Source organism: Cyprinus carpio, chromosome A17 (assembly GCF_018340385.1).
Source record: "Cyprinus carpio isolate SPL01 chromosome A17, ASM1834038v1, whole genome shotgun sequence".
NCBI classification, from domain to species: Eukaryota; Metazoa; Chordata; class Actinopteri; order Cypriniformes; family Cyprinidae; genus Cyprinus; species Cyprinus carpio.
This window is the reverse complement of record NC_056588.1, coordinates 10,091,043-10,113,110: the sequence shown is the minus strand read 5'-3', so window position 1 is coordinate 10,113,110 and position 22,068 is coordinate 10,091,043. Positions and strand designations below refer to the sequence as shown.

At 36.2% G+C, this 22,068-nt stretch overlaps 1 protein-coding gene across 3 annotated transcripts in view; it reads right to left on the bottom strand.

Annotated features, from left to right (window-relative positions):
- LOC109070463 (ras guanyl-releasing protein 3-like) overlaps positions 1-21,208 on the bottom strand; it is a 34,430-nt gene extending 13,222 nt beyond the window's left edge. The window contains exons 1-5 of one of the 3 annotated variants that reach the window (XM_042773962.1): positions 21,173-21,208; positions 20,974-21,056; positions 5,092-5,316; positions 4,398-4,500; positions 3,962-4,024 (exon numbers count right to left, since the gene is read on the bottom strand). In XM_042773962.1, coding sequence (XP_042629896.1) covers positions 3,962-4,024; positions 4,398-4,500; positions 5,092-5,161 — 236 coding nt within the window. In that variant the 5' untranslated portion in view covers positions 5,162-5,316; positions 20,974-21,056; positions 21,173-21,208. The other 2 variants (XM_042773961.1, XM_042773963.1) reach the window with 2 other exon arrangements.
- Positions 21,209-22,068: the final 860 nt, after the last annotated feature.

The window sequence follows — 22,068 nt, the reverse complement described above, 5'->3', positions numbered from 1 at the left end:
TCATTGCTGTAGCTAAACACAAAGTGTTTACCAAAGTGTACAAATGGCTCTCTGTATTTCAGAGAAAGTTTTTTTTTCCTGCCCCAGCATTTACATTTCAACGAAATGATAGAAACCTAATTGTTGTAACTGCAGGCTGATGAATTGCTTGTCCAAACACATTGAATATATCAGTTTCCTCACAGTGCAGCTCCAGCTGCCATTCTTAATGCTGTTTGTTGTCAGGTGACAGCCTTGAGAAAATCTTCAAACCCATCATCACTGTACTTACTTGTGGGGAACTGTAACCTTTGAAGCAGAGTCTGTTTAGACCACAAAGGCAAAAGATAGAAACAGTTCACAACTCTGCAAACATTTGTTTTGTTGGTTTGCTGTTTGTGCTAATTAAACTCATCGTACACTTACAGTAAAGTATTGTGGCGGCACCATGGTACAGTGATGGTACAAGATAATACTTTGAAGCAACAATGACCATATTTATATGCAGTAACGTGTTTAGATGGAATTTCATGGTATTTTAAAGCTGTGTTCCTTAACTGGTATGTTGTAACCCAAAAATGGTTTGCAGGTCTATTTTGGGTTACACACAACAAGGAAAAAAAACAATAAATAAATGCAAATATAAAATAATAATAAAAATACATAACCGTGTAATCCTGCAAATGTAGGATTTATTTTAAATAACTACCAATTAAAAGGGAAAAGAAAACTCTTCCTGCTGTTTATTTTAAAGGGGTCATATGACGCATTTTTAAAGAACATTATTTTTTGTATTTGGTGTAACAGAATATGTTGACATCCTTTAATGTTCAAGAAACACATTATTTTTCAAATACTGTAAATTATTGTAGGTCTTCTATGCCCCGCCTCTCTCAAACGCATCCTTTCAGAAGTCCCTCCTTCTGACAAGCGCAGTCTGCTCTGATTGGCCAACTGACCCAGTGCATTGTGATTGGCCGAACATCGCAAGCACTCGTCGGAAATGTAACACCCCTTTCCATAATCGCGAGCTTCAACTTTCAAAATAAAAGTAAAGACGGTTAATAATGTCCTTAGTTTTACCATCAGTTCAAGCCCGAATGGGGAACAGAGTTGCGTGACAGACACAGCGATGAAGCTCATATGTGTTTGCAGTACACAAGCTATGGATGGTTAAGACAGCTGACTCCACTGTGTGACCCTGTGTCTCTCACACATGCGCGCGCACACACCCACACATACACTAAGCGCAAAAATTCCACATTTGAATAGTCAACAGCAAATACTTAAACTAATAACAAAACATACTTACAGTAGCTGATTCAGAAGCGCCAGATTGTCGTAGCAAAGTCTGAATTACCTCCTCTCCTAGTTTCACAAAACAGTCGTTCATGGTGCGGTAATCTTAAAGATTCCTAAATGCATCTACTTTAGGAAGGCCAAATAAAGTGCTTTTTTACACACAGCATCTCCCTGACATGGCTGCTTCAACACTAACTGCGAATACTGAAACCAGACCTTCTTTCTTTGCGTGAACATTTGGGCGGCATTACGCAAATATTTCCACATAGTGACGTAGATGTGTGTTTGAACAAGCCGTTTTAGGGGGGCGTGGCATGAAACTTAACTTTGATAAAGAATATCTCTTTGGATTTGTGACTTTAGTCTTTGCAACTTTACAGATCTTCTTTATGCACCAAGAGCTTGTAACACTCCAAAGAGAAAGAAAAATTGAAATCGCATCATATGACCCCTTTAAAGGCTGTGCATCTAATGGACTACAATATTTCGGCAAAATAGGCCAATATTGTCAAATTGTGCAACATTCTCAAAACAAAATCTTAATGTTTCTTGAGCATTAAATCAGCATATTAGAATAATTTCTGCATGATCATGTGACACAGAAGACTGGAGTAATGGCTGCTGTAAATTCACAACAGAAATAAATTACATTATAAAATGTATTCAAATATAAAACATTTTAAATTGTAATAATATTTCAAAATATTACTGTTTATACTGTACATATCAAATAAATACAGCCCCAGTAAGCATAGCAAACTTCTTCTGAAAACATAAAAAAAAACCCATGGTATTACAATAATACTTTGTACGTATAGCTCTAGCAGACATGGAGAGCTGTTTTCCTGCGGACCCCCTGAAAAACAGCAACAAATCTAGCCTGACTGGATATATCCAGTAAATATCAAAGCTAGATTTTAAATCAAGCAAGGTTACTTTTCCCCCAACAGGATTCAGTTCTGCAAAATACTGACCTCCTTCATTTTGTGACGTTTTTGTTTTGGTGACTCTCACCAAGTCCCTGGAGAAAGGAATGGATGAAGCGTATTTATGTCAGATGCATGCCCTTTATCATTAATTATGTAGACGTTTTTGACTGCCGGACTCACTAAGGCCACTGAGACACAAAGACACATTCTTTTCTGGCTTTTCTGTTTTTTTGAGACATAAACATCAGCTGGAATGTGTGCCCAGCATGAGTCAGAGTGACATCATGCAGTTAGGAAGCAACAACCCAAGGGTGTTTGTATTGTGTAACTGTGCATATTAGTGAGACCAATGAGAGCAGGAGTCAAAAGGTCATCAGACAACTTTTACACAACACCTCAATTTACACTGATAACTGATAAATTACACTAACCACAGGTGTGGCCGTCTTTGTGTGTGTGAAACTGTGTGTGTCTTCTTTAATATCAAATTGGGAAAATGTATTTCACATTTTTTAAACTTAATATGATTTAAATTGCTAATTACATTGCATATTAAATGTATTATATATTAACATGACATTTGATAGTCAAAACTGAAAATTTAAACTGATAAATTAACATGCATTGTTTTAGTATTTGTTTTTCCCCTTTTGCTTAAATGACAAGCTGCATAAACGCCATAAGTTTGTGCAAAACCCAATGATTATGTTCTCTAGCATGATCCAGAGAGAATTTTGTGCTCTGAAGAAAGGAAGAAAATCTAATTGTCTCTACAAGACTTTGCATGGTCATGGTCAGATTTACTAGATTAGTCATCTAGAAATAGGGCAGAAATCTTAGATATCCTTATTAATTTTACATTTCATTGTCAGTTTTTTTGTTTTATTATTCTTAAATGCTGTTTATTTCCCTTTATTTGTTTTTAACCCTTTACCGTAATAATCACTTGTGGCGTTCCAAGTCAAAAATGACCAACCTACAAAAAAAAATCACTTACAAATTTCTTGTAATGCTACATTATTACCAAATCTTAAAATCAATCTTTTTGTCAATTTGTTTTCTTTTTATGGGTGCAGGTGTTGTGTTTCTGTTTGGAACTGACTGATCGTAGGCCTCACTGATCTGAGCTTATTCACCTTGGTTGGTCATTTTTGCCCGGGATCTTTTGTGAGCAAAGTCAGATAACAATAACAAGCATTTTTGGGAAAAAGAAAATCCTCTCAAATTCAAAATGACTGGAACACAACATAAGTGTTAAATTAGATTTTGATTCCCAGATTATTATGTAGCCTTGTATTTATTCTCAAAACAAATCCTGAAATCCTGAATAAAAGCCTGTGGTTTTGATGGAGTGATAGATCTGAAACTGGCAGGCAGATGTGAATAGAGAAGAAAGGAAAGGTTGCCTGAGGATATATGCTTTGTGAATAATAGATGGATGAATCGCTGAATCATTCTTTGCTGTTCACTAAAACAAACGTCAACAAACGTCAGTCTGAAGGAGCGATGCCTGTCCTTGTGACATCATCACTCCTCATTCTGAGCGCAGGCAACAGTCACGCAGCCCCCGGAGAAAAAGAGGAAGAACAGAAGGGGAATAAAAAAAAAATGATCACACTATATAATAGCCTCCTCACGATGTTCTGTTGTTGCCTAGCAATGCAAATAAACACCTTAAATCATTCAGAAGAGGAAACCTATGGGGAATAAATGGGTTGTTTATCTGTTAAATGGAAGCTGTTTTTATTTACCTCATTAAATAGCAGATCTTCAGTCGTGTCTGCTGGCAGTCATCTCCCCGACAGTCACGATACGTGATAGAGAGTCAAGGAGCATTAAACGTGCTTGAGAATGAATGGATGTATATGCACATACTGTACAATATGCAATGAATGAATGCCATTGCATTACACAACATATTAATTCAAGTGGCATTTATTTAGAAGAAAGATAGCAGAAACTCACTTTCAAGAAAAACATTTCACAAAACTAAGTTTGTTAGGGTTAAAGTAATTGCATTAATGGCTAACAAACCTAAAGTGAATTCTGAGAAAAGCTTGAACTAGCATAAATTTCTTGGAGATGCCACTTGGTATCCACTGAGATCTAACATCAAACACTTTTATAAACGGATATCTACTGAAACATCACACACAAACCACACATGCTCATACTGGCACAGGATATATAATCAGAAGCTTCCCAGCAAGCTCGGTGGAGGACACATACCAGCGATGCATCAGCAGAAGGGTTCGGGGAAGCTGATTTTCATGCAGCTCTCCATCATCATCTTTAACAAAAGAGAGACGGTCACAGAAAAAGTTAATAGATATAACAGATATAATATAGTATAACCACAATATAATCATAATGAAAAACAATAATATAAGAAAAAATGAGTTATAGAGAAAGGGAGGATTATAAATTTTTATTTTGCAGATTTATGAATAGAAGTTCAAAAACATAGATATGATATGACATACAGTGATACATATATGAGAAAAATTAGACAATGACCTGATGGAGGATATCAGTAAACAATCAATAACATGGATCAATAACATAGATCAGTAATTATACTGATCAATAAGACCAGTAATTAATATAAACAATATGACCAGCATTTTAAGTATATGAACATTTATAGTTGCTAGCAACTATGATTAAGCGTAACACAGGTCATTAATCAAATACAATCACAGCAATCAATAATGGGATCAACCATGACCAATGACAGTGGTCAATTACGGTGATTATTATAATCAATTAATGAATTAATCTAGCAGCCGAGCTAGTCTGAGATTGGTGTGTGAATCTGTTAGAATCCTATAACATATGGATAGCGGCCAAAATGATAATTGTCATTTTTGTGTTCACTCACCAAACGCACGAATGCATGCTTCCAGCAGTAGCTCCAGAGAAGCAGCTTTCCCCAGCGTAAATGACCCCATGACCTTCCGTCCAACCTGACCTCACTGGGACATCCAGCTCTCTGCCATTAGGCAGGCCACCCTCTCTTTCTCTTCTTTTCTCCTCTCTTCCACTTCTCTTCTCCTTTAAATGTGGTCAGTGTGCTCAGCAAAACAATGGTTGACTCTGTGCCTCACTGCAGAAACAAGCAAAACACTGTCAATTATTAAAAAAAGTTACAGAAATATTTTATGAAGCCTTTCACATGCTTGCACCAAGGGGCTTTATAGTGAATGAACCAATGAGGCTTTATAGTGAATGATTGGATGCTGTTCAGTAATCACCTCTTGCTATAGAGTTTGTCAGCCGATCTTCGTCTTTTTCACACTTTTGATGAATGCAGCACAAAATAGGACCCGAATCTCTTTTTTTAAAATCTTTTTTAACAAATAGTCAGTGATCGGAAGTGCTTAACCTTCAAAAAATGTTCATCATCAACCTCAGGTGTTCAAACTAAATAAGCTATTTAATTTTCCATTAAAGAGATACTCTACCCCAAAATGAAAATTTTGTCATTAATCACTTTGTTGTTCCAAACCCATAAAAGCTCTGTTCGTCTTCGGAACACAATTAAAGAAAACCTGGATGAAAACCACTATCCCTGTGACCATCCCATAGACTGCCAAGTAAATAACAGTGTCAAGGTCCATAAAACGTATGAAAGTCCAATCCAGATTACACCATCTGCCATCAGACGTTCAATCTGGGTTATATGAAGCGACGGGAACACTTTTTGTAAGCGAAGAAAACAAAAATAACAACTTTATTCAACAATTCCTTTGTCAACTGACCATACGCAGCATATGGTGATATGGAGAGACACAGAGGAGACCGTTGACTAAGGAATTGTTGAATAAAGTCATTATTTTTGATTTCTCCGCTTAAAAAAAAAAATGTTCCCGTTGCTTCATATAACCCAGATTGCACGTCTGATGGCAGATGGAGCATTCTGACGACGACTTTCATACCTTTTATGGACCTTGACCTTGACATCTTAAATTGTGTTCTGAAGATAAACAAAGCTTTTACAGGTTTGGAACGACATGGGAGTAAGTGATTAATGACAAAATTTTCATTTTGGGGTGGAGAATCCCTTTAATTTCATAAGAAGTTAGTCATTTTTGCTGAATGTCCAAAACAATGGTTTAAAATTAAAAAAAAAAAAAGACTATGCCATACCTTTGTATAGAATAAGCTATCACCTAGTAAGCTCTGGCTAGTCTGGGCTTGTTGTTATTGATAAACTTTCCATAAATTAAATATTTAATAAATAATAATGTATTAACATAACTTGGATAAAAGGGCTGAATACTCAAGCTTGATGAATGCAGTCAAATTAAGCAAATAAAAAAATGCAGTCATTAAAAATTATCAAAATGGATTTAAAATATGAAAATGGATAGATTGTCATTGTCTTATTGTTCCCAAAATGTTTTGTTTTTGTGCTTTTTGCATTAAAAATGTTGTGCATAAAAATTGTTAAATATAACGGCATTTAGTAAAAAAAATAAGTTACATTTTTGGGAAAAGATGAAATGGTTTTAACGAAAATCATTTGCATATCAATTCAACAGATTATGCCTAAATTGTCTTTAAAACTAGCTATTATTTATGCTAGGTTAAGTTCATGTTTAAAAATAGCTGATCTAACATTAATAGATCTCACAAAAAGCAAACAAACAAAAGAACATTGGATTTGTGCTTTAAAAAAATAATAAATGGTACCTATAAAGTACCTGTTGTATTTTTTTCCTTTCACCCTAACCACTGCCCGGTCTCCAAACTACATCAGCAGACAGACCTGCGTTAAGGTAAATTGTTTGACTGCTTTATTCTTCTATGAACTCCCTATGGCAGCTATCAATATTTCATGTCTCTTGCAGGAGTTCTGTTTGCATGATGCTACATCACACATCACGATTCCACACAGATGGCATGACATCATTCTGGCCCACTGAGCTGGACGTACACTGCCTGATTACAGCATACATAACATAATAGTGTCTTAACTAATTAATTCTTATGAACGTGTGCGTGTCCACATGTAAAGGATAACTAGCCCTTCATATTGCCACTAAATCTTCCTGCTCTTGTGTTGTTTAGTTGCTGTGATGTGTACATCGGTTTTCCGGATGACATGAGTTTTTTCCTGAATCTTTTATCTATGTAATCAAAACAGGCAGGGTAAGTGTGAGTTCCTGTGCACAAATAGCTAACAGATTAATTTTAGATTTGGGTTTATTTTTAATGTGGTGAAGATCAGAAAAGGTGCAATCTGAAGGATCAACAATAAATTATCCTTCAAAATACAAACAATGGAAATCAACTCTAGCCATAACAACAACAACAAATGTACAAAGAGGTTAAGCAGCTGCTTGTGACGGGAGAAGGCTCAGATGAATCTTGTGGGAGCTTCAGTCAGGATCCTGATCTTTGAAGTGAAACAGTCCCTGTGTCAAGTCATGTGTGAGATACAAGGGCAAATGAGGTACCTGCACTATTGTCAATAACTGTGGAATTCATAAGCGTTGTCTTGGAGACAGACACCCTCCCATGATGTCATACATGACCCCAGTGAGTGAGGGGGTGATGGGAAGTGCATATGACTTCAGATGATGGAATCTACATGGAACATGCAAAATCATCAGACATTTCCATCCTGATCCACATGAAATGCATTTTAAAGTACACCTGCACCAAAAACAGATCCCTGACCACAGAGATGAAGGGACCAGAGCTTTGGTTATAAATATCTTGGTCTAATTTTCACACCCCTCACATCTGAGATTTTGTGCCCACACCGAGAGCTCTACACTGAAAAAAAAAAAGTCCCCCCCATCATTTTTTATTTTTTTTTAGTCCAGGCGGCCCCCCACCACTTCAATATATATGTATATATACACACACACACTATACCAGTTAAAAGTTTTTGAACAGTAAGATTTTTTTATGTTTTTTAAAGAATTCTCTTCTGCTCACCAAGCCTGCATTTTTTGATACAAAATACAGCAAAAGCAGTAATATTGTGAAATATTTTTACTATTTAAAAGAACTGTTTTCTATTTTAATATATTTTAAAATGTAGCCTAATTTATTCCTGCGATTTCAAAGCTGATTTTTTAGCGTCATTACTCCAGTCACATGATACTTCAGAAATCATTCAAATATTCTGATTTGCTGCCCAAAAAACTTGTATTATTATGTTGAAAACAGCTTAGTAGAATTTTTTCAGGTTTCTTTGATGAATAGAAAGTTCTGAAGAACAGCATTAATCTGAAATAGATTTTTTTTGTAACATTATAAATGTCTTTATCGTCACTTTTGATCAATTTAAAGCATCCTTGCTAAATAAAAGTATTAATCCCCCCCCCAAATAAATAAATAAATAAATACTGACTCCAAGCTTTTGAATGGTATATGTATAATGTTACAAAAGCTTTTATTTCAGATAAATGCTGATCTATGGATCATTCTATTGGCTCTTTTTTACTGTTCAAAAAATTTTGACTGGTAGTGTATTTATGTAGCCTATCAATCACACTCATATCACATCTTGTTTTGGATAAGAATAAAACGTCAGGTCCGACAATATCGTTTCTTTTTTTTATTTAAATCTAGCTTTATTTGCATTGGGCCATGGAAACCTCTATGAACACACTTGCCTTGACTTGACTCCAACAAATCTATCAAGCACTTTACCGATTCAACTATTCTCCTTTTCTCCCCCTGGCTCTTTGGCCCGCATCACTCACTGCAGAGCAAGTCTGTTCTTGATAAAGCTGCTGTGAAAACGTGGGAAAAGCTGTTGAGGAAGAAGTTAGGGTGAAGCGATCTTTATATTGGCAGAGCAAATACTTCATCCCTCCGTTTAGTGCATTGTGATTGGATGTTTACGCTGTCAGTGCAGAAGACGACCTTTTGAACCAATGGGCCACCTGCTGCTCGCTGTCCCTGCGTGATGGTCCTCGACAAAAAAAAAAAAAAAAAAAAAAAACTTCTGTCATCCCCTTAAGGGCGTCGGCCCACTGGGGAAATGCCCGGTATGCCCGATTACCAATCCAGGCCTACTGACGGCTGGAACCTGTCTTGACTCGCCTCATCCAGACCAGCACACACAGAGACATCAGTTACTCATCCATCACATGAAGCCAAATATATTAGATGTTTATGACTCAAGCTCTATAAAATCATGCACGATCTAAAATGCAATGTGATAATAGGGATTTAACATTAATCTCAATTAAACAATGTCAGCAAAATTTAGTTCCTACATACTATGCACCAGTTCCTAAATTTCCTAAATTAAAAAAATTACACACTCAAATTTCAGACTATCTGCATCACTGTGTTCCGTGAGAACATGCATGTCAAATCTTTCTCATACCCTTCTTCAGCTTCCAACCTGACTCATATTTTAAAAGACTTTTCCATTGTCCAAAAGTTATGCTCATTTTTTTATTTATTTTTTATTATTAATTAAAGAAATTAATACATTTATTCAGCAAGGAGACATTAAATTGATCAAAAGTGACATTTAGGATATTTATTCCACAAAAACCTTAAGCAGCATGATTGCTTTTAACAGTGAATAATAAAAATAAGAAGATATTATTAATAATAATAATTGTAAGAAGAAGAAGAAATGTTTCTTGAGCACTAAATCAGCATATTAGAATGATTTCGTAAGGACTGGAGTAATAGGTGCTAAAAAATTCAGCTTTGCCATCACAGGAATAATTTACATTTTAATACACTGAAAAGGAAATAGGAACTTCACAATATCATGGTTTTTACTGTAATTTTTTTTCTTTGGTCAAATGCAGTTTGCAATATTACTGAACCAAAACATTTAGGGAAAGTGCATATGCTAGCACACTTCTAAAAATCACATATAAATGCTTGAAAAGGTACAGTCTTTTACTTTCTAGAAAATGGAGCAAAAGTATTGATGACTCATCCTGCACTACATAGATTGTTATCCAATCAAATATTCTCTAAAGTGAGAATGCCCCGCCCCCCAATACCGCCTGCTTCTTACTAGCTTGTAACAAATTATTCTCATATGCTCATAACCATGGCTGAACTAAAGCATACACACCCTATATGCCTCACCCAAACTTCTAATTTCAAAAGGAAACACATCAACACAGGAAAGAATGCTGCACTCATCAAGCTATTTTATACTGTCTTTAAATGTAAGTTTAGAACAGCAGGAGTGCTACTTTTGATAGCGCAAAACTGGAATAAACTGCCTCAGACAAGACCTAAATACCATTTAATATTCTCATAAATGCAAGACCACTGAAGAAGCTCTCGAAAATCAGAGCAAAACAGAGAGCGAGAGAATTACTCATTGAGAAATCGCAAGGACTCAGAACTTGAATGTGATAAATATGATGATATCAATAGCATAAAGAGTGAGCACAGATCGAAGATGCTTTTCAGAAATCTCACGTAAGAGCCAAAGACTTATGTTTCCCTCATTCACTTACCCTAAATCTTCACATTAAGGACAGCAGTGTAATTCTGAAGGGTCAAGTGTAACTTCCAAAGCATCTGTGGTTTAAGGACAGGAGAACTTCTTTCTAGCAGAACAGACTGTGATCAGCTGACTGACACTATCCCACTGTCCTCCACGCCTGTTTGTAAACACCAACGCACATCAGAGGGCCATATGACAGATCATCACAGCCAATCAGAGTGACAGAAGGGCTCAGAACACGAACAGGGGACACGATGAATACAAATGGGACAGAAAGAGTGAGAAAGAGATAATGAGAAAGAGAGTGAAGATGACATGTGAGAATTAAGCTAGAAGAGACATAAAATGAATAATAATAAAGTGAAAAAGAGACCAAGAAAATTGAAAAAAAAAAAGATGCAGTCAGTACTTTCGTATTACAGCGCTGGGACAAGTTGTAAATTTCGTATTGACACTACACTATAGACAACAGCACCTCAAGCAAGAAAAATAATAAATGTGATACGAAATAAGGCTGGACAAGAAGGACAGAATGTCTGGGTGAAAGGCAGATGTGGCAGATGTCTGTGTCTCTGGCAGCGAGAGAGAAACATCTGCCCTACACACAACATCTGTGTGTGTGTGTGTAGTGAGATGAAATCATTGGGTTCTCAGTGAACCGGACTGCAGCTGTTCAAAACCCAGACTCCTCCCGCTGACCCTCAAGAGAGGTCACAGAAGTCAAGCATTTCAACATTTCTACATGCCTTAAGACTGATGGGGGCCATTTCACCTGCAGTTAGTTCACTGCAGGTTTCTCTTTCACAAACAGCATAATTATTTTTTTTTTTGGTCGCTTATGGAAATATGACAAGTAATCAAAGGGAGAAAGTGCCAAAACTTCATCGTAAATTTTCAAGTTGGCAACCATACCATGTTTTAAAATGAATAAAGCCTAAATAGTATATTAATCACAAATTTCAAAAAGACACACAAAGGATCATTAAAAACAGATGCAGTGATAGATCACAACAAAGATTATCTCATTTGAATATTAACAATTGCTGGCTGAGTTACAGTAAGCGAACTTGGCGATTAGACCAAATGAAATCTTTGAGATGATTTATTGTTTCCTGTGATTGTGATTCCTGTTGAAACACATTTTTGCCTTTGAAATGCACCTTTTAGTGGCATAATGCTGCTCTGTGTTGCAGTTTTGTGTGGAGAAAAATGCAGTCGACAAAATCAGTAAGAGTTTTTATGTGTTAAGAGAAGTCTTTTTGGCTCACCAAGGCTGCTTTTATTTAATTAATAATACAGAGAAAACAGAAATGTGAAACTGTGTAAATTAAATGTTAATACAATGCTACCTAATTTAATATATTTTAAAATGTAATTTCTTTCTGTTATGGCAAAGCTGGATTTAAAGAAGCCATTACTCCAGACTTCAGTGTTACGAGATCCTTCAGAAATTTTTCTAATATGCTGATTTGTTGCTTGAGTAACATTTCTTATTTTCTTCAAATTTTTGAATTTGTTATTTGGTGAGCACTGATTTAAAGAAAAAAAAATGGAGCTGAACTCAAAACCACAGCCATGTGACCTCCTCCTCAGTCTGGATATTTACTCCACATTATTGTGGTAATTACATTTTGAACTGCTTTAAAACATAAAAGTTTTGAACTACCTTTTTGTGGGCTGATTGTCAAGTACAGAGCGCCCTTACAAAACATTTAGTGACCTGACCAACACAGAACTACGGTAAGAATATGACTGTGTCACAATATTCACACATTTTGGTGCTTTCTCAGAGTTTCCACCGCGATCACAAACCAGAACAAATGAACATGCATTGATGCCCACACACAAGAACATTCACACACACAGACAGTAAAGCTCTCATGCACATAAACACAAAGACGCAAACCCATCTTGCTCCAATGAACCATTCACACAACGCCAGAGGCCTGCAATCAGTAAATGAGTTACCTCCCTGCAACCTCATTATCAAACAGTCATCTAAAGCTTCAGCCTACAGAGACAACAGCCGATTATCTCTGACAGTCTCTCTATAAAGCCTGATTTACTACAGATGAACCCAGCAAACCCAAAACACAACACCACCAGCAGTTCTAAATCATATCAGGGCCCCAACCTGTGTACTTTTGAGATTGTCATCTTTCAGTCAAATGATGAACCATAAATCATCCTGTCAGTACATCAATTATAGGCTTTTGTCTAGATAAAGGGAAAAAGGCAGCAACGTTTGCAAAGCTACTTTGAAACTTCCTTCACAAACTACAAGCTACTCATAATGCAAAGTAGTTAAATGGATCATTCACCCAAAAATGATAATTTTGTCATAATTTATTCATCTCCATGTCATTCTAAACCTGTATGACTTTCTTTTTTCTGTGGAAAACAAAATAAGATATCTACTGATGGATAAGATAGATAAGATTCCACTGATGTACAAAAAAAATAAAAAAATAAAATTATTTAGATTCCACAGAAGAAATTAAGTCAAACAGGGCTGGAACAACATGAGGGTATGTAGATGGTGACAGAAAGTGCCTTTTTGGGTGAACTATCCCTTTAAACAACAGTCAAAGTAGCCTTTTAGCTACACTCCAAACAAAATGTTTTTTAAGGATGCAATATTAAGTCATTTATTTTTACAACCACGGCAGTATTTATCTGGCAGAAACTGTGTGGATTTAAAGCTATTTATATAACTGTATGTCAAAAACAAAAACCATTTCACAAAATAATTTGCTACACAAAAGACGTAGCATGCTGCACAAGGACTTCCTGTTCAGGGAAATTAACCAGTGAATCATTTAAAGTCGTACCTTTTACAACTGTTTGAACAAACTACAATTAACTGGACTTTTCAGAGCGGTACACAACAAATATAAGATATAGCGTGCTTGATTATTGCATCAGCTTAATCAGACATTAAAACAGTGATGCAGTATAACCATGTGCATGCTCCAGTGGCACTTGGAAAAAGTAGATTGTTACTGAAAAATCTAGACATTTATTGTATTGACATTGCATGGTATAATTAATTTGAAGCCAAACATAACCATGTCCTTGGTGTTGCTAGTTCAGTACTGTTTGAGCTACAGGAACGCTACAACTAGAATATTTGGGAACCAGTGTATCCACTTTCATGCAACTGAAAAAGGTAGTATCACTGCTGCATTTAGTCAGGTCTCCAACACTGAAGGGTACAGCATCTGTGCAACTGAAAAAGGAACAAGACTAGCAACCTTTTGACAACTTTGGGTTAAGTTTCTTTGTGAAACAGAGCTGCTAACATCCTGCCACACACTGCAAAGGGACCGAGCAGGAACTAGAGTCAGTCTGTAATTGCCATATAGAAAAGCCTAAAACAAAGTAAATTATCCAGAGGAACAAAAGATGTGTATAATTCATAAAGCAGTGGCTGTCGCTTGTTCCTCACACTGAGCTGAAACTTCCCCAACACCATGCATTTTTAAAGAGTCGTGCTAATGCTAAACCACTTAAAAGTTACATTTTAATTAGACTGGTCTGTTGTTCATTTTGACATCTAGACCAAGAGCTGAAACTAGGCGATGATCTGACTTGAAGAGGAACTCAACCAGCTCAGATATTTCATGAAACATTTGAAAAGAGCAAAAAGTATAACTCAGTCTAAAGTCTGGGATGCTTCTGACCTGAGAGTAACTGCTTCACCTCACGATCAGAAATCTGTTACTGAATATACAGCTTTTAACTATTGCAGCACATAACAGATGGGTTATTGAAAAATAAAAATTGTATCAGTATCTACTCACTGAAAATCTTAGAGATGCATCAATTATGGCAAACACCATTTCTTTTTTTTGGGCCTGATAACCTGGGCTTTAGAAACTGGGGTCTAGGGACCCCACTGAGGTTGGCAATGGATAATTTGAAAGGAAACAAATACAGGTTTTAAAATGTATTTTTAGAGTTCTCAAAGTTTACTGTTAAACAGCTTTGGAACAATGGTTATTATTTAAAAACACTACAAAACTATATTTGAATTGAACTGAAAGTGTTTCTCTGTAGTTTATACACGTAACATTATAGTGTGTTGATAAAAGACACCCTTAATACGAAAACAATATTTTCCAGTGAATATTTTAATAATTTATTTTGGCTTCAAATACACAAACAATATAAAATCCAATAAATTATAATATCATGCTTTTTTGATTTTTTCTTTTAATGGTTTACAATTAAACTTTTTAACATTATATATGCAGAGAGAAAGGGGAAGTGAATGGTTTCAGTAATAATGAGAGTGAATATCCTGAGTTAGATCTCTGGACCCCAACATTGTGAAATTTAGCAAGAAGGTCTGCGAACACCATGTGGCACTAGTGAATGTGAGAAATATTCATTCTCGTTCTCTCTCTCTCTCCCACAGTTCACTGATGCAGATGAAGGGATTGTTTGTCTAAAAGGCAAATGGACTTCCTTCTATTCTGGCCTTTTTCCTGTCTGTGTAGCAGGCGTCCCTGTGCCAGGCTAAAAATACTCCAAAACACACCGTAAACTGAAGCACGGCACACAGGAAACACGTCACAATGCACTCACGGGAGGGGTGGTGGTGACCACCAATCTGTCCTTTTGTGTGTGCAAAAGGGGGTGTGATCATGAGCGAAAGACAATAGTCAGGAGTGTTATCATTACTGTCTTTTTCTTTCTCCTCAACACTGTGGGTTAAATAAAGGCAGGTTGTTTTTTTCCAGTCAGTGGCTTTTGAACAGGATGTCATAGATACACAGTGGATCTGCGTCACGTGGTTTCCGCCTCCCCCAAAATAATCAAGCCAGAGTAACTATAGCTTCAATAAACAGCATGACCTTGATCTGATCTCTAATGAGAGCGATGAAACAATTGCAAATATATCAAACTCTCAGCCTGGACAACAGCGAGGGACATTAACGGTATGTTCAAACAATGGACAACCTCAATTCTCAACTCTCTCTTTTGTTTCAAAGGCCCTCTGTTCAAATGAGTGCCAGATATATTTAATATGACTACCATGTACAAACATTCAGAGCCTATTTTTCCAGCTTCCATTCTTTGAGGGGATGAGCCCTCTGGTTACCATAGTGAGGAGAAATTTATTCAGAGACAACAGGACATCCCACCCAGCAGGGTGTCGCTCAATTTCCGATATTTACAGGCAAGAATTACTCACAATTAGTATCACCCACCCTCAAGCCACCAAAGGATGCCCTGTGAAAGCTTGCATTTTCCCATCTATCTGTTTGGCCTGTTTTGTGGGTCTGGGTGAGATACAAGCTCTTCGATCTGTCTGTGGTTTGTATACGCAAGAGTACAGGGGTGAAGACAGGTTTCAGAACGGAAGAGCTTTGCACAAGTAATGGCTTGGTAACACTAAACATGCAACAGCTGAATTCAACTCCAGTTTCAGGTGAGTCTCGCAGAATCACTGGATGATCAATGCTATTACCTCAAAACTGAAATACAGCAAGATATATTTATATTTCTCACCTGTTCAGGACAAGGGTGGGTCATTAAAAAATGACGTTTTGGTGAAACAGTTTAAGAACTCCTGCTCATCTGATGCACAAATACTATTTCACAACTTGCAATCCATTATAGAAGTATTATAGAATTATTATATACCATATTCATGTACCAGGTTATTTATATGGCACTTCAAAGAATATGTCCAACACAAATTGCTTCCATTGTCCTCATTTGTAAGTTGCTTTGGATAAAAGCGTCTGCTAAATGACTAAATGTAAATTACAATAGTTAACTAGTGACTGTCTTTAATATCTTAACTGTTTCTCACAAGCATCAAAGAGATCAAAGAAAGCAAACTGAGTATCTTCTCAAATTACTGGAAGTTTACTGCACTCAGACTTGCTCAAATTTGCAATCAAAAGTCAAAGATTTTGATATGAACCCACACATATCTCAACAAACTCTTTGAAAACCACAAGATTTGAGCTTTGATATCATAAACCACTTGCAATTTAGCACTCAAACCCTTTACCGTATATCAACAAATTTATTTCTGTTTTTAACATAAAGGGTATTTTAGTTGAAACATTTGAGACAAAGTTGACATTTATGAATCATACCTGATAACTTGATAACTTGTTGGTACATTTTGTTAGTAATCAGTTTAATCTGTGAGCATTTTTAAACTGACTGTATTCCAGCATGAATTCCAATATTTTGGCAGAACACAACACTGATTTCAAATTATAAAACATGGACAGTTCAGTGAATCATCACTATATGACGTTGTAGGCCATAGAAGCATTGAAGGATCCTTGTCCTTCCTGTCTTTTCTCTAAGTGTGTATGTGTATTCTGTGTGTGAGTGTGACACTAGCAGCTGTTTTTCTGTCCTCCTTCCTGTTCATTCAAAGGGGATGCAGACCATCTTGTTTCGTCTCATCGAGTCTAAAAAAGAGGCAGCTAAACACAAACAATGAGCACATATCCTGCTCCACCAACACAGTTTGTTTCACACTCTCACAGTTTGATTTAAACAGCTATGGAACATTAGCACTGGGCTATTGCTACTGATGTGTGCGGTGCCAGTAGACAAAAACAAAACGTATGAAACCTCTTCATAAAGTACTGAAATTCCGTCACCCTTCTGAAAAAGCCGTTTCAGAATAATACATGTGGAAAGACTGATTTATATTTATATATAAGTGTGCTGCCTCTTTCACTGATAGTTATGCGGCTGAGGTTTGTGTCACATGAAAAGCTGAGGAAGATTTGAGGTCATATCTTTGATGTAACCATGACTCCCTTGTCTAAGAATTCCATTTACCAAACACTTACTTGGATTTCGCAGAAATATTCTTAGAAATTCCTTGAAAAGTCTAAATGAAATGTTGAACTGCTCAGCGCCAGATTGTTTTGTTCTGTAATCATGACTTACACATTTATCCAGGCTTCTCACTTACAAAACACCTCTATTTAACTTTTCTCCAATGCTATGAAAGTCTTGGGTAATATTACGCATTGTAAAACTTTACTTGTGTCTTTTCACGGAGGTAGATTGTGTTTAGGCTGTGTGACATTTTCATGAACGCTGTAGCTAATGTGTGACTGAGTGACTTCATGCATGCTGTTTGAATATGAGGAAATGTTACAGGTGTACTTCACACCAATATAACACTGCATTACTGAATGACACAGGTAGTAATTTTGACTGAATCGAAGACAGCTGAAACAGAGAACAGGTCATAGGAGCTACTGAAAGATTTAGGATAATGTATTCAAAATGTTTTCTAATGTGAGGTCAGCAGGACAGGAAAGACTTCTGATAAGAGTTATGTGCTTTTTGCGGAAATTCACTGCCATCTGGTTCAATTTTAGAAAGTGTGTGAATTTCTGTACCTGATTTCTAGTTAGAAAGAGGAAGACTAGAGTGGAAGATTGAGGAAATTGACACTATTTCCTCATATTGTGAACAATTCAAAGGTGCATGTCGTTCCAAAGAAAAAACAGTTTGTCTTCACCATTTTTAATCAAAATATAATAACTTCCTTCAGTGAAACAATTTTCCTTTTTCTGCTGACATCACGTAGGTTGTGTGGCTACTGGATAATTTTAACCAATAGCCAAATTGGTCCGTTTTAGCAAACTTGAATACGGTCTGGCTTCAATCCACTTTTATCTATCGTATAAATTCCTTATGGATAAAATCAAGTCATTACATTTCATTCTTGCGGAAAAGAAGAAATATGTTAAATTACTGAAATAAAATGGGATGCAAATGGCAATTCACACAGACTTTAAAGGAATGGTTCACCTAAAAATGGAACAGATTTGGAGAAATTTAGCATGCATTACATCACTTGCTCACCAATGGATCCTCTGCAGTGAAGGGGTGCCGTCAGAATGAGAGTCCAAACAGCTGATAATAGCACCAATCCTAGTCCTAAATTAACATCTTGTAAAGTGGAAAGCTGCGTGTTTATATTAAACAAATCCATCAATAAGATTTGAACTTCAAACCATTGCTTTCTGCTAAAATACAAGTCCTCTAGTCAAAATATTGCTATCTTGTCTGAATCAGGAGAGAAATATGCACAGATCAAGCACTTTTTAAACGTGAAAACATATAAACAAATATAATTTCAGCAATTTATTTTTTGGTCAACCATTCCTTTAATCAATAAAGATTTTTTTTTTTTTAATTCATCTCTAAAGGGACTAAAATGTAATCAACAGTAAACTAGAAATGTATTCAGCTGTCACATTTAGTCCTTAGAGGAGAAAACAAGTACAGCCAAGTCACTCTGAGCTCACTTAACAACGCATGTATTGGCCAGATCAGCAAAGAAAAACTCTGTGAATATACTTTTGCAAAGCTAGTTATAGAATCACTCCGATATGGACAGAAGATAGACATGCAAACATATACGCAGCAGGGCAAAAAACACATTGACACTCTTGCTCTTTAAATAGCTTTCCATTTTACTGACTCACAACTGTACTGCAAATACCACTGATAAGAGAAAGATGGTTTAGAAATAGAAACAGCAGGTAAAAAGGCACTATGAAAAAAATCTAATGAGTGGAGTGAGACAGTTAGGAAGAACCATCCATGTTAGACACCTGCCTACACTTTCCGTCATAGATTCTGTGTAACTGCAGAAACAACAACTCTGTGAATGAGTGTGTGTGTTCAGCAAATACATGAGCGCTAGTGTGTTAACAGAGCTTAAATATTACTATCCGCTGATCCGACTCAGAGATTCTCAGCACACTGAGCAAAGAGATGAAAAAAAAGACCAAGTTACCAAGTTATCTAAATGCTGACAAAATGGAAACTTCTGTTGTTTTTATAGAAAGTTAATAACTGTATGTTAATTATAATCATAAAAGTACATTATTTACTATATTTAACAAAATATTAAAAATAAGGATGTGCTTCATCATTTAGACCTTTGAGTCCCTGAATGTCAGATTCAGCTAACACAAAATTTTTTGCATCATTCATTCAAAGAGAGAAGCTATTGTACAACAGTAATTCAACATCCTGTAGTTCAAATTTAGATGTTCACGTGTGCATATATGACAAATTACTGCACAGGAATACATACAGGAGTTATTTAAAGATGCTTATTTAGAGATGTCACCAACACCAGAGAGGGTCCTTACAAGCCACATGTTAATGTCGTGATATAAGTGACCTCTTCTCAGCCAATTGCTTTATGGAAAACTTGAAGAAATGATGATGAATTTTTCCATTAATGCATTTACGTGAAACACGGACATGGTTAATAAAACCAGTGAGATTGAGCTACTGAGATAAACTGATAGAGAGAAAGCATGTGTTGGAAAGAAAGAGTCAGCGTGTGCTTATGTATGTGAGTGGGATTCAGAGAGAGCGTAGATGTCCTTGGGCCACGACTGTCCCTGTGACTTATGAACAAAAGTTGAAATTACAACAACATTTGCAATACAACACCCGAGCAGACATCAGAAATCAGCATTCTGTTACCCTAGTGCTATGCTGGAAATTGTGTATATTTTACACATCATACACATCAATGAATTTAAATAAATCTGTGTTGAGGAGCTACACTGTTACAGACGTTAATATAAACTAATTATAATTACTGCAGACTAACCCAAACTGTAACCCTAAAAGAAATGACTTTGCTTAAAAATAAATAAATAAATATAAATAAATACTATATATATATATATATATATATTATATATTAAATATATATATATATATATATATATATTTAAAGAATAACCTCATCACCAAAACTTTTGTCCCAAACATATTGCTAACTTCATACAAACTAATTTAAAAGAATGCATGCACAAAATCAAACCTGCATACAAAACACACACTCTCTGCATGACATGATGGTCAGACTGACCTACTGTCTACTAACAGACACTGACCAAGAGCCCTGTGATCATCAGGGCTGACAAATGAATATCTGTGTTTCCCTCACTGGCTCCGATTATCACACGACACAGCACAACAGACAACAAAACATGATACACCACCAGAAAAGTTCTTGACCTTGGAATCTCTCTGTCAAATCTCTCTGGCTGCAACATATTTGCATTGAGAGTATAAAGTGGCCTTCTGTACTCTTCAGATAATCACAGATACACCATTTGACTATAGACCACACACATTTTGATTGTTCAGAGTATGTGAACTGCAAAATCAAACCAAACTAATGTACAACACGTCACTGTTTAGCATTAGTTTGTGTAGAACCACTAGCTTTAAAAAGGAGTGACAGTCTGTTATGTGATCAAATGAAAGCGATCTTACCTGTCTGTGCAGAACACTGGCGCTCTTTTGACTCAGCATAGTTGTGAATCATGCAGCATATCTCTCTACAAGTTCATGCCTCCCTTAACAAGAAAGAAAGAATGAAAGAAAGTACACAATGCATGTCAGATGCACCCAGATCAAAGCGCACACAATCAGCAACAGTGTGGTGTGCAAGAGCCAAGCATGTGATACTGACCCCACACAGATGCATGCTGCCTCTCTCCTCCCCTTGCTTTCTCTGGCCCTCCCCCTTCACTTCCACTCCTCTTTGACTCAGTCCCACCCCTCACTTCCCTTCACTGTTTTTTTTTTCGCTCCATCAGTCAATCATTCTGTACCTTTCTTCCCCCTTCACATCCCTCTTTCTCTCTCACACACACACACACGTACAGTTCCAGTAGCCTACATACATTTGACAATAACAAGTAGAGAGAAAAGGCATCTTTGCTGGATTGTCCTTGAGCTTATGACAAACAATCATGAGTGAAATGTACTGTACAGTGATGGTATTTGATTATGATAGCATGGTAGTTTGCTAAATATAATATATACTATACTCATATTCCATGGTATTATGCACAAAATTAATAAATGGTTTATCAGAGCTCACCTGTTTTGTTAGATGCTTTCTAATTGCCCTCTCAGGTCAGTTCACTGCATTGGTTTTGTGTGCTTTGAGAAAATATTTACAGACAAATTAAGTAAAGAAATGATAATAAAGCTTACAAATCTTTTACAAAAATATTTTAAGACATGTAAATAGATCCTTGGACATTAAATATTGATTTCATGATCCATTACAATGTCCAAAACAATCTGCATAGAAACAAAACCAATATGGCAACAATATTAAGGTAATATAAAAATAGAAGAAAAAAAACTTTTTTGCATTCTTTTTGCAGATTAATATGGATTGACAACTATAAGCAAGGCATTCTTAAGTTAACTTTCCCGAAAACTGTAAAAATGTCTCTTCTGCTGTGACATAATATTTACTTGACCAGTGGCGTGGGTTATGGGCGTGGTTATGTTTGTTCGACCAATGGCTGACGAGGCCTGTTTGTGGAAATTGTTTATATTTTCAGTTCCGTA